Source organism: Pteropus alecto, unplaced genomic scaffold (genome assembly GCF_000325575.1).
Source record: "Pteropus alecto unplaced genomic scaffold, ASM32557v1 scaffold237, whole genome shotgun sequence".
NCBI classification, from domain to species: Eukaryota; Metazoa; Chordata; class Mammalia; order Chiroptera; family Pteropodidae; genus Pteropus; species Pteropus alecto.
This window is the reverse complement of record NW_006440624.1, coordinates 545,143-561,761: the sequence shown is the minus strand read 5'-3', so window position 1 is coordinate 561,761 and position 16,619 is coordinate 545,143. Positions and strand designations below refer to the sequence as shown.

The following is a 16,619-nucleotide window of genomic DNA, read 5'->3' as shown; positions in this document are numbered from 1 at the left end:
TTTTATTTTTATTTTTACTTTTTTGTTCCATTTCAGTATAGCTCTTTCAGGTTACAAAAGGGAATAGGATGATTTGTTCTGGTAGGTAGGTAGACAGATGTGAACAACAGGGGAACAAAGGAATGGAAGCCCAGACGAGAGATAGCCCAGAGACCGCCCAAGGAACACCCCATTTGTAGTTAAAGAATCGATCACTCCTGCATCCTGAGAGACAAAGGACTGGAGGGCCATAAACCTATAGCTGGTTTAGTCTGGCCACAGACACTTGAGCAGAAGGTACTACCCTAACCTGCCCACAGCCTCAGCCTCATTATAATACCATGTTTATGCCAGGAAGTTCATGAATCTAATTATAACAGACTGAATTCTGGGGCAGCACATGTGTATTAGGCAAAGACTATATAGCAGCCAAGTGTCTGTCAAAATGACCTCACATGCCAATCACTTAGGAATGCCTTTGTAAGCATCCATTGCGGCCCTAATATAATACAGACCTTTTCAATTCTGAATTGTTACAGCCCTCTTCTCTGAAAACCAATTCCTCCCTTAGAGTATACTCTGTTGTCTTTTCACCTCTCTAATTCCACAGGGCTACAGCCTTCCTTAGTGTGGCCCATCTCCTTCTAAAATATACTTTTAATAAATCTTACTTCTAAATCTCACTGTGATGGAATCGTCTCTGCCACAGTGAAAAGAACCGAGAAACTCCAGTGTTACCCGGGCAGTGCCACAGTTCAGATTGTCCCAACAGTAACGGTTCCTTTAGAAATATATTTAATATTTGACAGATTAAAAATAGCTTCTACTTATATTTCCTTAGTTGATTTTTGTTACAGCCATATGTGGCGAGCTGGGGTAATGAGTTTCAGAGAAATTGAGTAACTTTCCTAAGATTACATGACTTGTAAATGGTCGTAATCATGATAAAATTAATAAAAGAAAAACTAACATTTACTATGTCCAAGTACTGGGGGTTTTTTTTGTATGTTTTTGTTTTTCACTTGCTTTATCTAATTTGATACTTTCCACTATGTGGTAAGTACTATTGTTATCTCCATTGTATCAATAGGGAAACTGAGATCACCAGTACGTGGTAAAGCTGATATTTGAATCAGATTTATTGAAATGGAATCGGTGTCCCAATGAAAGAACAAATGCTTCAAAAGGGCAATTATTATGCTACACAGATAATTTTGCTATGATCTCCTGCTGGCTCCTAATGCCCATGCTTTATGGCTTCTTATAGCTTTTTTTTTTTGGTGCTATTTTCTTGTTAGCGTGCAGTGCCATCTTGCTGCTGCTAATTCACTACTTATCTATGCTGGATACCAGGTAAGTAACTTATTGGCACTACATCTAAAATTAGGAGGAAATGAATGAGTATCCATAGATTCTGTAACATCTTTTGTGAGAAAATATTTTTTTCTGTTTATTTCTTGATTCTTTATCATATTTTATTTAGTAAGAGTCCCAGAAAAATGCTTCTTCTCACATAGCTTTATTTGTGTTAGCTCATGCAAGTGACTTGAAAATAAGATTCTCTGAGTAGTCAGCGAGGCATTGGAATGGCAATAATCTGGAAGCTATAATACATTTTTCAGTGCTAGCACTCATCCACCTGAAGGAGTGACACGCTGGTCCGCTCAGTGAGCCTACCACTGCATGTCTATACTATAAAACTGCTTCAACAGCATTAAATGGCTGAAATGATAAATGGATATGCCTTGCCAAAGGAGAGAAGATCACAGCTTTAGAAAAGCTGCTGAGCTCTAAAATACTTGTTTGTAATTGCCCTTTTGAAGGATTTATTCTTTCATTAAGCATTTCTTTTCTGTAGTACAACTTTTTTTCTTTTTATCATTTATTCTTGTGTATGCATGTATCACAAAAAGGGCCAGAGAGCTTAGATGCACCTACATCTTTGGCAGTAGAGAAAAGCCCACTTCTCTCTACTAATCAAAAGAGCACAGTAATTACCTGTGCATGGGTATTACGTAGTTTTTTTCAGAAGAATGTTTAAGAACCTGATTTCAGTTCATTCTAAGCATATTTATTAAGTACTTAACATGTACCCAATACTCTGTATAGTAGTAAATAAAATCAAATATGGTTCCTATCTCCATTGAGGTAACATTTGTTGATGTGCAGCCTCATTATATAATTAGATTTTATTTTAAATTTATAATACAAGACCATGATAAAATACTGCCTATACAATTTCTATAGGAATGTGAGACTTCCCAAATATGCAAATATGAGGCCACAAAAAATATGAAGCCAAATTTAATTATTGGATTTTAGTGCTGAAATAAATTTCAAAATAAGCATATATTTTGCTTTTCTGCTGTACTTTAAATTTCATAAGGTATTATATTAGTTTCTTATTCCTGCTCTCACAAATTGCCACAAACCTGGTGGCTTAAAGGAACACACATTTATTGTTTTACAGTCCGAAGGTCAGAAGTCCAAAATGGGTCTCACTGAACTAAAGTGAAGGGCTAAAGTGTCACCAGGGCTATGTTCCTTCTGGAGCCTCTAGGGGAGAATCTATTTCCTTGTATTTTCTAGCTTCTAGAGGCTGCCTACATTCATTGGTTTGTGACTCCATATCTTAATTTTCAAAGTAAAACCATTTTGCTAACTGGTAAGATTATAAAAATAATTTTAATTTTTTTCTTTTCAGCATTTTCTTATGGACTGTGTTTTCCTTTTATAATGTGAAAAGAAGAAAATTATAAGAAGAGTCTTCTAATGTGCTGCTGGAGCATAAGTGTGTAGAACAGATCAGTAAGGATTGAAGCTATTCAGATCTGGCTGGAACCAAACCAAGATCTATTTTGTAGCCTGGGTAATCTAAACTTGATCTGATTAGCAGTGGTGAACCATGGGGGATTTTAAAGGGGATTTTTAAGAAGCTGTAATGAAAGATTTTACTAAAATAAGATAAATTTTTACTACTATGTTATGATTCTCCCATTTTGATTCTCAAATCTCAAAGTATAATTTACTTGTCTCTTGCTGATTTAGGTTATTTCTTCATACCATCAGAGCTGATATTCAATTTTTAATTCACTTTTCTACACTATGAAAATAAAGCATTTACTTTGTCCTCATGGATAAATGGCTGGATTGTTGATGGTTTTTGTTTGTTTGTTTGTTTGTTTGTTTTGTCTAAAACATAAGCACAGATAACAAAGGATGTCTAATTGGTATTCAAACAATACTATTTCAAGTGAACCAAATTTTCTCAACAGATGATGGAAGTGGAGTGGGAAAAATTTCAGCCAACTGTTATTCATGAGCCCCAGTACTCCACATATGATACAGTATCTTCTTAACCTTTGGCTGGAAGAAGAACAGCAGTGCTGATTCATGTAGATTTCATTCTGGTAGATAGGATAGGGGGAATAGATTTTCAGAAACACTTGTTAGAGGAAGAACCTGTTGGGTGGAAACTGCTTCCATCCCTACCCCCAGACATATTGACCACAAAGGGAAACTCCTTACTTATCTATTTTACAGTATTTAGTAAGTTCTGAGATTAATTTTTTAAAAAAAAGACAGGGTTAAAATTCTTGGAAGACACTATACTAGCCCACTTTTTAGGATGGCATCAGAAGCTATGGCTCTATACTCAGCTTATTATGAAATAATGGTAAACTGTTTCTCTTACCTGTGGCTTTGTGCTCTTAAAGTCCATTTTCAGTGTTACAACAGCTATTTCATATATTTAGACACTAAAAGAAATTAATCAAAGTTTCCTTAATAATTAATGCTCTGATTATATGGAAAAATATTATATCTTAGAAGTGGTTTATTTCTGCAAAAAGCAGTTTATTGTCATGACTTGACCCAGCAAACATGAATTATTATAGTTGTCTTAAACAAAATATATGGTTTATAGTTGCTGGCTTTAAAAATTACCCAATATACTTTGTTTATTATAAATAATAAAATATAAGCAAAACAAAAACGGAATTTCTCTTTTGTGACAAAATTAGTCGTCTTATCAAATGGTACACTGAAAAGAGAAAAACAGGTCATTTACTTTTCAATATATTTAATAGAATTCTATTCTTTTGCTAAATAGTGTAATTTGTAATAATATCTACTCAATATGTGAGTTTTACTGTTGAAAAAATTGACAAGTAACTCAAGCAATAATCAACTGAGTTTTGTCTACTTAGGATTAGCCCTCCCAAACATCGATCTCAATTTTACTTTCTAAAACAGCTTAGTAAGTCAATGAAAAATGAGGACCACAGCTAGTATTAAATATGAAACTGTAAGTTCCTATTTAGCTGCCTGAAAGAAATACCACCTTGATTTTAAAAATGGAATGGCATTACTATTAGTTAATATCAAGATTGCTTTCACAAAATCATGTATTGTATTGATGGAGTGTATCAATATTACTGCAACTCAAACTCTATCTTTTATTCATGTCTAGGCAAATGAAACTAAATTTCAAATGGAAAATTTCACGTTTCTAAAAATATCGACTCATAGCAGTCAGATGACGAAGAACCAGGTAAGGTCAGGCACTGGAATTGAGTAGCCATGCATATTTTCTATTGTTTTATCAGATGAGAGTGATTTTTGGTTTTATTGTCAAAGACTGTTTATAGAACAGTGGTAAAGGAACAGCGGTAGACCTGGAGCAGGCATTTTTTCCTAATTCAGTTCTGTTTTTGCACATGATCTTAGGGAAGCCATTGCTGCCATCTCTGGCTACTAGTTTCTCTTTTGAAAGAAATGATATAAGCATGAGATTAGTCCACATTATAAGACTTAACAAGATGTTGGTAAAGAAATTTAAGGGAGGCCCAACAATCCTTGATTGTATGTATTAAGCTACTTGTATATCTCTAGGAGTACAAAAATGATAAGGCACAATCACTGTGCTTGAAGATCTTAGATATTATGGGTCTTCTTATGTAAACATTAAAAGTGCTTATAAAATTTTTTTTAAAAACTAATCATTTGGTTTTAGTCTTTACATCTTATAGATATATTAGTTAATTATATCTATAATTATATCTACGCATGTTGTAACAAAAAGAGCTAAAATACCGTGGCTAAAGAAAAGAGCCATTTATATCTCTTCCACCTAGTCCAGAGGTAGGTGTTTCTGGGCTGGTAAAGAAGCTCTTCCATCTTTAACATATAGCTTTTGTCTCTGGGTCCAATCTGGTGCTCTTGTTTCCACCATCACTTTCATATCCCAACCAGAAGGACAAGTTGACAGTATGCCAATTTATTTAAGGAAAAGACTTGGTAATGAGAGAAATTACTTCTGCTCACCCTCTATTGGCCAGAACTCAGACAAATTGGTAACGATTAGCTGCAACAGTCCAACAGGTAGCCTAGCAAAAACTTCACAGTGTTATTAGTAAAGAATCACCATCAGTTACTGCTCTGAAAATTGAGGTGTGGTTAAAATTGTTGCTCAGAGTTATTTGTTGTAGTAGCTCCAGGAAAGACATTCCTCAAGAAATAAGCCTCCAGACTTTGAGAAAATAGGAAAAAATTATGAACACCTTGAAGCTGAAACCTTGGGTTTCATAAAATGTGTTGTTTAATCAATGATATGCATTGGGATATTCTTGCTAATTTTTTAATTTGGAAAAGATTCACTCTTACAGCTAATAAAATTATCTAGGAATTTGCTCTAAGATGATTTGGTCATGGGTGGTGAGGGAAGAAGTAGGAATATGTGAAAAATGAAACAAGATTGATCATAAGTTGTTAATTGTTGAACATTTTGCATATGTTTTAGCTTTTTCATATTACAAAGTTTTAAAAGTCAATACCTAATAGTTGCTGATATCTGTTTAGGGAGCTGCGGATTTTCATACCTTATGCATAGGTATTATTCTCATTAGAATTAAGTTCTCAACAATTGTTATCATTCTCCTCAATTGACCTTGAAGAATGAAAATATGGATGAAGTAAACACTACAAATGTATGAAACTCAAAATTCTTGTTAAAGTTTGAAAGTGCTTGGAAAACATTTTAATTTTTACTATTTTCATTACCTTCCTTATTAAATCTTTTTAAGAATGAAATTATGTCATGCAATACCAGAGCCATTCATGTTCTGAGAACAGAATAAAGAACATAATCCCATGTGTTAGGATGTAGTATAGTGTGAAGAGAATAAGCTTTGGAGTGAGAAATCTGGCTTAAGTCCTTGCTCTACTCTACCAACTATGGGGCTTGGGTCATGTCACTTAATTTCACTGCATCTTAGTTTTCCAGTGCAACTAATGGGATTAATATTTAACTTGTAGGGTTGTTATGAGAATAAGTGCACAATAAATAGTAACTGCCATTATAATTAAATAGGTAGAAGTGCTTCCTATTTCTTTGTGGCCGAGGTTCTTAAAGTAGTGCTTTAAAGAAAAATATTTTCCTGTTTTCTTTTTTCTTCTAGTTTTTATAAATTCGGAAAGTGTCCAAGTCTAAAAAGATGCCTATACAAATATTAAAAAGAAAAAACAATTCCATCTGTAAAGCACTATCTGTTGGTCAATACACTAAGGCTTACGGAGAGCAACCTAACTTCATTTCCAAGGCAAGCCTCTAAACTCTGAATCCAAAAGAGGGTGCTCATAGTTATATTTTCATGTCTCTGTATAAACAAAAGTTATACAACAGTGTTCCTTTGGGGGAAAGAATAAGGAAGTAATAAACGCATTCTAATAAGGAAAAAAAAGTGCCCATTTTCATGCTTTATAAGCTTCAGACAGATTGCTGAGGTACTTGTTCCTTTGAACTCTGAACTGGTTATTACTTTTCATTCTGATAAAAATGTAAATTTTGTAACTAAGCACTAATCAGACATGATTTAGGCAGTAATAAACCTTTACCCCTGCTCACTGGCTTACATTAGTTTCCCCAAAAGAAAACAAAAGACTTACTCATTTTGTATTATCTAAACTCACTTTCTGCTGAAATATCTGTAAAGTACACAATTTTACATTAATAAAATTGTGACCTTACCAACTGGCAGTAAAAGGTGAGAAAATGAGAAGTGAAAGGGGAAAAGATGAGTGTGGTATGTTTAGATTAGTTCCTTTTTCTTTCTAGTTTTTGTTTAGAGTTTTGATAGTATTATGTCCAAGAGAAGGAAGTGTGGTCCTATGGAAAACTAAATGAATATTACTTAGTCACTTACCTCTCTATAAATTTATGATATAACTGTGTATGCCACTTTAATTATCTGGGCTCCAGATAATATTATATTTATATAGATATATAGATAGATAAATACATATGTGTGTGTATATATGTGAAAAATAACTTTAATTTCTAAATTTTTCCTTAATTTGTGACTTATAATATATAACTGAAAAGCTGTAAAATATATAAAAATTAGCATTATCTTATTTATTTTTCATCAATTATTGGCCTCCTGTTTTTTTAATTACAATTTGACCCTGATTAATATCATTAGCCTAGCCTCACAAAGCCATAGAGAAAGAATCATCTTGTAATTTTTCACTCTTAATTCACTTTATTTTTTTCCAAGTGGAAGTATTTTAAAGTGAATTAAACTATATCATTCTACTTCTAAGTACCGCAGTATATAGTGCTAAAAAATATTTTCTGTATAATATGATCACATCTAAAAATTAATTCCTCAGTACCATCTAAAATCCAGCCTATATACATTTTTTTTGCCAATTATTTCCCAAAATCTTTTTAAAGCTGGAATGTCTACATCAGGGCCATATATTGCATCTGGTTGTTAGGTACCTTATGTCTCTTTGCCTTAGTGAGAAAGCAGAGCCTGAAGCAGAAGTTTATATGTTACTACTTTATAAGAAAGTGCAATCCTAGGGAAGCAAGAATGAGGGAAAAAGAAATGAGGCAGGGAAACAGGATGAATTTGAGAGTGCCTTGCTAAACCGACCACCATTTTTATCAAGGGCGATTGCTCGTTCCTCTGCGACCATCTTCTGGGAGGTTACATGAACAAAAGTGTTTCAGGAAAGCCCATGGGGGAAAAAAGAGGATTTATCTGCAAGTTCTTGTTTTCTATTGGCCAAAGATTTGACCCATGGAGTACTACCTCCCCTTATTTCTGGGTTACAAATGCATGGCACCCAACAGGCTAAAGCATATCATGCCTCATCATCAGAGGAAAACTCTGGGCAGGAGGCGAGAGCTGAGAAGCGCCAGCAAAGGCCGGGTGGTATAGAATGGTAGCCACATGAGATGGTTCTGATGTAGGTGTTCGTACAGAGCTGCTCTCTACAGATGTTGGTCTGGGCCAGAACAGGTGGCCAAAGGCGACTTTGAAAGAGTGCAGAAGGGGTATTTGACACACTCTTCATATCTGGAACTGTCACCTTTTTTCCCTCATGACACTAACTTGCTATAGTGATTAACTGTTCCATAGAATGTTCTGCATTCTGAATAGTTAGATGGCTTCCTTGTGAAGTCATTTAGCTTGTTCTTCTACCACTATATTTCTTGTATATTGAAAGTTCAATATAAAAGCTTACATAGATTCAAGTTAAACATTTTTCGCTAGAATACAAGTGATGTTGTATTTTTCACCTTGTGTCACATTAGCAAACACATTATATTTCATCGTCCCACTAAGAGTCATGCTAAGATTGACTACTGGGCTAAGACAATACCTTATAATCTTAATAATGAACTTATAATTTGTTTTAACACACAATTCAAAGATAGAGTAAACATTTTAATAAGATGCAGGGAGGAATTGTAACTAAAGAAATGTACAGTTTACACTGAAAAGGTAGACTCACTAACCTAATAGAATTTGAGTGATGCTATAGAATCATTGGCTAATTTGGATCTATCTGGTGGAAATGAAATAACAATAATGATTCATGGTAATTTTCTGGAATTTACTATTATGATAGAAAAGGCCAATTGGAAGCCACTAAAACTACATTTACCTATGAATATAGTAAATTAAAATGCATACTACATCCCTGGAGAGAGTGCAGCAATTAGTGCCACCATCAAAGGCTTGAAAGATGCAGGCGTGGTGATTCCTACCACATCCCCATTCAAATCAAATAATTTGGCCTGTAGAAGACAAATCTTAGAGAATGACAGTGAATTATTATAAACTTAGATAGGGATTCCAATTGTAGCCACTGTTCCAGATGTGATTTTGTTGCTAGGGTAAACCAAAACTGAGCCCCCTATACAGAACCATTCCCTGAGAGGGATCTGTCACTCACCTGGGGGCAGGTTTATTACGTTGAGTCACTTCCTTCGTGAGGGGAGGGCAGCATTTATTCTCACTGAAATAAACACTCTCCTGTATTTTCTTTCTCTGCACATAAAGTTTATGCCAAACCACCATCCATGCATGGATTTATGGAATGGCTTATCCACTGTCGCAATAATCCATATAGCATCATTTCTGCTGAAGGAAGTCTTCATGTAGAAATTAATAAGGCAATGAGATCGTGCTCATAGAATTGACCAGTCTTACCCTGCCCCTCCTCTTTCTAAAGGTACTGGCTTACTAGAATGGCCATTTATGGCCCAGTTAAGTGGCATATGGCATACCATGTGCAGTTGAAGCAGTATCTTCCAGGATGCAGTATATGCTCTCAGAAAATAATATAGGTGGTGCTCTTTCTCCTATAGTCAGGACTCACGAGTCTGGGAATTAAGGGAGTGAAAATAAGAGTGGCTCCTTTCATTATTATCCCTAAGTGATTCTCTAGCAAACTTTTACTACATGTGCCCAGGAGTAATTAAACATGTCTTTGCAGAAATTGTTAAAATTTCTGAATTAATATATTGAGTTTACTAGAATTAGAAAACGGAAAACAATGTTAAGAAATTCTGCTTAATAGCTGGGTTAAAAAAAAAAACCAATTTATAATACTCTTATACACCTTGAGAAAATTCCTCAAACTTTGAGCCTTGTCTTCATCTATAAAATTGATACCCAAGCACTTCTCCTACTTATATTACAGAATTGTTAGAAGAATCAAATATGCAAATGAGTTTTGTGAACTGTAAGTTGCTAAAGAAATGTTATTGTTTTTATATCTTTAATCTGAATGCTTCAACTATAATGTGAGAACATTTCTGTCACTGCACAATTATAATAATGCATTTTTACCCCCTTGTCCATTTTCTAAAGAAAAATCAGAGCCAAAACTTGCCTCTTACTTCAGAAACCTATTATGAGTCCCAATGACCTAATATTTGTTACAAATTCATAAAACTCTCATTCTGAGACACAGATATTGTAACTGACAAAAGAAGTTTTAAAGGCAAAGTGTTATGTATTATTCTGTACTCATCAACATAGTTCTGCTCGTTGAAAGTCTACTGTTGTTGAAGTAGTCTTAGAAACTTTTAAAAAGTCAGTGGCACATTTCACCAGGCACCTAATGAGCCATTGACTTGCCCCCATAACTTTCACCTTAGAGAATTTAGAACAAGAGCTTCGTGTGAACAAACTAAGATGACCCTAGGCAGACTAGGGACATTGACTCTGTATATTCTCGTGAGATGGGGGTCATGTTGTCTTGGATTTGTTGTTGTTGTGTCTTCACAGTTAACAGTTCCTAAATTTAGCTGCATATCTGAATTGCCCAGGAATCTACTCCAAATCTATTGAGACCAAGTAGTATAAGGAGGAGTTGTAGAATTGTAGTATTTGGAATAAATTCCAGGTCTTATGTAATCAATCCAGCATTTCTGTCTGTAGACCATTGGGTACTTCTGGTTCATCCTGCCTTATTGTTGTTTTCTCTTTTCCACTTTTAGTGCTCTTTCCTTTGCTGGTGGTTCTATACTTCCAGGGTCCCCAAAGTCAGGATGAAATCTATCTGATATGTCATTAACATCCTAGTGTGACTTAGTTTAGCTTGCCATTCCTTCAGAAATGCTAATGGTGGTATTTGAAACTCTGTCATAGCTTGGGGTGGAAGCCTTAAGGAAGGAGAGAAGCTTCGCTTCTTGCCCCCACTCCCCCAAATGACATTACTTAAGGAATAGCTTCCTTTTATTACCTTCCCATAAAGTCAGCCCTACATGTAAATTATGCATCAGTATGGAAACGAGTGCAAGTGAGGTCAATGAAAAACCTGGATTGCACCTGGAATCTTGACTTGCAAGTCCCAGAAAGCTTCCTGGTTTTTTTGTTTGTTTGTTTGTTTGTTTTTAAACAAACAAAATACCAGGTGCCTACAGTACCTGGTATTCCAAGGTGGTCTCCCATCCAAGTACTAAGCAGGTCTGACTCTGCTTAGTTTCTGAGATCAGAGGAGATTGGGCACATTCAGGGGGCACATTCAGGGTGGCATGGCTGTAGACTGTTTTTTTCTTTTTTTAATTAGAGGAAATGTTTGAGGTCTTTCTTAGGGAATAGTGGATTGTTCTCATTGGAGTTATTTAACATGGACTAAATCCCCACTTGGCAGGGATGTTGTAAAGGGAATTTAAACATTGGATTAGAATCTCTCAATAACCTTAAAAGTTTCTTCTCTCTCAAAGACTTTATGATCCTTTGACATAGCCCCCCAAAATTTTGGAGTCTGGTATTTCCTGTTTGTGACAAGTAAGATCAAAGCCTTTACTTTTTATATATGTCTTTTTATATATGTCTGTTACTTTTTATATATGTCTGTTAGCTCCCTCAGTTTGACCTTTACCTGGCAGTCCCTGCCTAGGGCTGCTATAAGGCTTATAGAGGATACTTTCAGGATAGTAATAATTTCCATAGGCAATCCAAATAGCTCTTGAAATTGCTCTCATGATCTAGGCACTCCCCTTTTCTCCTGTAAATTATTGCATTAGCCCCTAACTACCTCTGGATAACGGATCTCTTGTCTTCCTATAATTCTTCCTCCGAACTACGCCAGAGTCCAATTTCTAAATGTAAATCTGCTTATATCACTTTCCTACTTCTGTGGGCACCCAACTATCTTCCAGATAAAGTTCAAGTTCCTTACGATCTTTACGATGCATGTATAAGGCTTAATGATCTGATTTCTATCAGTCTTCTCAAACTTCTCATTATGTTAGTATTCTTGCCACAAACCAGTTGCAATTTCTTGAATTCTCTAGGCTCTCTTACATCTCTGGGTTTTCCTGAAAACCATTCTCTCTGCCTAGGACAGCATTCTCTTCTTCATTTTGCTAACTTTATTGATTCTTTCAAGATCCAACTTTGGTGTCAACTCTCTTCAAATCATCTTTGATCTATAAGAGTGTGAAAGTGTTCTTCTTTTGAAGTCCAATGGTATCCTGATATACCTCCTTATAGCAATAATTACAGTGTGTTATAATTGATGATTTTCTTATCCGTTTTCCTTACTAGACTGTGAGAGCCTTGAAAGTGGAGATTAGTTTCATTATATATTTCTCAATGTCTAGTACAAAGAATGATTAATAGATATTTCTGAAAGTAAAGATCTCAGAATAGATGACTTCTATCTTACTAAAATAGAATCTAACATAAGGTAGATTCATGGTCAGTTTTCAAGAAATTGTAATGAGTGAAAAAACAGAAATTGTAACGAGTGAAAAAAACAAACAAAACTGTGGGGTAATATCTCAAAGGACCAGACCATTTTGGGAGAGGGGAAGCTTTTGAGATACAAATGCATACAAATGCTTAATGGAGAGGAAGCCTGGAGAGACATTCATGAAGTTGTAAGACGTGGCATGGAATGGAAGAGGAATTGGGGGCAGGGAGGCGAAAATGTAATTACTTTCTTGAGTTTTTATAGGAATAGTTCTTGTAGTAGCTTAGATTTCAGCTATGCCATTTTCTTACTTGAAGAAAAAAAACTAGAAAGTAGGCCTCGTGGATTACTGTTAAGCTTTTTCTCCTTAAAATCTTGAGGATTAATTCGTGATTACAGTAGTAGGTAGAATAATTAATTTTGTATAAATGAAGTACAAGTGATCATAATAGAATTATATATGAAGTAAATCATTTCCCATGCCACCCTACGAATGATGTTATATTTGCTTGAGACCTCAAATAAATTAGGTACCATATGTGTACTTCCAGCAGCCACTGTTGTTATAAATATACATTAAGTACCATATGTGTACTTCCAGCAACCACTATTGTTATAAATGAAGCCTACAAATGTAGTCAAATTAAAAATACATATGAAGATTATTAGAAAATGTTTCTATATTTATTAGAAAATTTTCCTATTCAATGTCCAATTTACCATTAGCTTTTCATTTGTTAATTCTTAGCCAAATAGAAGTGTTATTCATAAAATCAGCATTACACTCTAAACCTACGCACATATATATAAAAAGTCTAATTTTAATTCAATAAACATTTATTAAATACTGATTATGGGCAAAAGACTGTGTAGGTCTACATATCTACATGTGTGAGGTATACACATATATGTGATACATACACTCATATATATGTATCCTATAGATAAGTAGATATAAAGATTTTATTGTGATACAGTGGCTTGTTTTAAATGTAGTGGGGAAAATAGGCTAAACATATAATAGATATTTCCAAGATCTTTTTTACAGCGAGAATTCTCATTCCTCTGATTTCCTTTAGACCACTAGGTTTTATATCTTCTCTATATGCTAGGATATGCTTTAACAGGCCTCTTAGAAACTTAACCTTTAGTGTGATATTTCCTAATTCCATAGAATTTGTTTCCAAGGAAAATTTATTTTCCTGGGGAGGAAGCTGCCTTAAATCCTTAAATACATTTTTAACAAATAAATATTGAGGTGGTTATATGTCAATTATATTTCAATTTAAAAAATACAGAGGCAGAATCAGAGGGGAGGGAAGAAACAATTAAAATATAAAACCATTTCCTATAAACAATGCCTAAGAAAATAGTAAATCACCACTTACTAGGTTCTTTCTATGTGTCAGATACCTCACAACTCTATGCGGTATGGTAGTTAATATTATCTCTATTTTTATAATTTAGGAAAACAAATCAGAGATAATGACCAAAGTCACACAGTGGATTTTATCAGTGTCTGATTCTTACATTTTTCCTAATTAAGCTATGTTGTTAAATGGGGGGAAATTATTCTTACAAATATCATAAGACACTTACCTTTTCCTTTCATGCCTTCCCTCCGCCCTCACTAGTAGCCTTTGTTTCTTGTGACACAGGATCTCATTTGTCTATTGTGCTTTTTTCCTTTTACTCTTAATTTAGGAACACATTTGCTTCAGAATATTCTTTCATAGCAGGTGGAAAACTTGTCAAAATCCCAAGTACATTGGAGTTATCAAATTTAAAAATGATAAAACACTGCACAGATCATCTCTGAAAGAATACACAAGAAACTGGTAACAGCTTCTGTCTTTGAGAACTGGATGACTAGAGGACAGCGGTGAGAGGCAAGCTAAACTCTTCGTGTGCATTGGAAGCAATACGTATGTGCATGCACATGTATGTGCATGTTTGTATATAATCTTGCGTGGCTTGAATTTTTTGAAAAACATGATGTTTGTATATTTTAAAGAGATGATTATTAATAATGATGCCTATTAAAGATTTCTGGGTTATTTTCTATCTTGTGTGTCGGTTGATACTCAGAGCCTGGTCTCTGATTGCACACTAGCTTTGGCCCTCCTAGGAAAAGCTAGTTCATGAGATGTCTCAGTATCTGGCTGGTAAAAAATACTACCACCTTATTTTTGTAAATATGGCCAGAGGATGACATAGCCCATTATTCCGCTTTCTAAATATTCTCAATGTGAGCTTTATAAAGTAGGACCAACTCAACATCCACAGAGAATTGTTTGGTGACTGCCTCATCTTTCCAGAGTAAGTCAATTCCTTATAATGTGTTGACACTGCATTCTGAGAACTCCCTCGGGAATAGAGTTAATATTTCCATTTAAAAATATTTGTCATGGGGGGAATATGGGCTATTAATTTTAAATAATCTTTTTATTTTTATTTAAATTGCTATTTCTTGACAGTACATTTTACTTAAGTAACTAATCAGCTACTAGAGATCTATTTTAATATTAACAAGCTAACTTTAACAAGTGAAGAAGCTACAGTATTTAGAGGTTTGTTGATCTGATATGGATTGATCATAATTACATTTCATTCCTTCACAGAAGGGTTTTCCAAATGCAATGAGAGAGACATAAAATTAGGTTAGCATGGACTTGTTAATAGTGAATATAGGCCAACTGATAAAGCTAACCCTAAGTAACACATCACTGCAGCAAACAAATCTTTGACCTTGTGGCTCCAGTAGATCAGTTTTTCTTGTCAGATAAATGAAGCAGTCATAGTGGTGATAAAATGCACCCTTTTGTCTTCCTTTGGGAGTAACTGGTAGCTCCAATTGTTGAAGTTCTCTTGTATTTATTCAATGTGATAAACTTCTTCCTTTAATCTTGGATGATGAATAGCACCTTAATCACAGGTTACACAAATGGGTACCATTTCTTTATGGTACTTGACTTCAATTCCTTTTCCTTTTGCCACCCTAGGCTTATTGACATCCATGGTTCATGATTTTTTTGTTTCTTTCAAATGCAAAGAAGGCTGAGGTGGGACCCTTTCAGATATACTCCACCTCACTGCATATCAAAAGTAAAGTATGTTCACCTCTAAGAACTGAGGGGCACAGACAATAAAATGAGTTCCTTAATTTATTTATTAGTAATCAGAACAATCATCCCCTTCCATGAGAGTGCTCTTTGGAGCTAAGAAGGCTTCTTTTGAACATTCTTTCCTAGTGAAGGGAGATGGTTATTTTCCTTCTTCCTTCTCTTTCTGCTCCCCCAAATCTAGTGTTTCTTTCTACCAATTTAGACTAGCCCTACCTTAGAAATGATTGTCAGAGAAGTAGGTCGAGCCCCTGTCAGTACTACTCTGTATACAGTACTGTAATAAATGCTAAATGAGCACACTAGAATAATATACTTTGATTAATTAATTACAGAAAAGGTGGAGCTCTCTCCTATTTAAAGCTAATCTCTGTACCTGAGCTTCGAATCCTATCCTCTTTTATGCCTATTTTGTCCTGGTTACTCAATTAAATATCAACTGAATCTTTACCCAGCATCACTTCAACATGCTCTAGTATCACCCAATTTAATCCAAACGAAGCAAAACAAAACTCACTTTTAACTATACTTCCTTTACTGCCTTATCCTTTTTTTCACCTATGAAAACAAACTTATTTTATTTGCACTTCTACCCTAATTTCCTCACCTCTGCTTTATTCTAGGCTCTGCTAGTACTACCCCAAACAGGTATGGGTACTGAAGCCTTCCCATATCACTAAATCCAATACATTTTTTCCTGTTCTCATCTGACTTGATGAGTAATACTGATCTTAGTAAGGACTTGACACTGTTGAATACTCCCTTTTTCCTTCCAGAAACACTGTTGCCTTTCTTTCATTTGCTCTTAACTCTCTTGCTGCTCCTTCTTTCTCTCCTTGCAAGTCCATTTTCCTCTATAGGGCATTCAATGTTGTAGTATCTCAAGACTTATTTTTATGCCCTTTTTCCTCAGTCTAAACTTGGTCTAAGCAATCTCATCCAAACCAGCAGCTTCATTTATACTAACACCCAAACATAAAATGGGGTATGAAGCAAATATGTATATATATATAT

At 34.8% G+C, this 16,619-nt stretch overlaps 1 protein-coding gene across 1 annotated transcript in view; it reads left to right on the top strand.

The window, feature by feature from the left end:
* The first annotated feature begins 4,501 nt into the window (after positions 1-4,501).
* The window catches only part of GRSF1 (G-rich RNA sequence binding factor 1), a 32,280-nt gene continuing 20,162 nt past the window's right edge, over positions 4,502-16,619 (top strand). Inside the window, exon 1 of the mRNA XM_025050561.1 lies at positions 4,502-4,531. Within this exon, the coding sequence (XP_024906329.1) occupies positions 4,517-4,531 (15 nt within the window). The 5' untranslated portion in view covers positions 4,502-4,516. The remainder of the gene's footprint in view (positions 4,532-16,619) is intronic.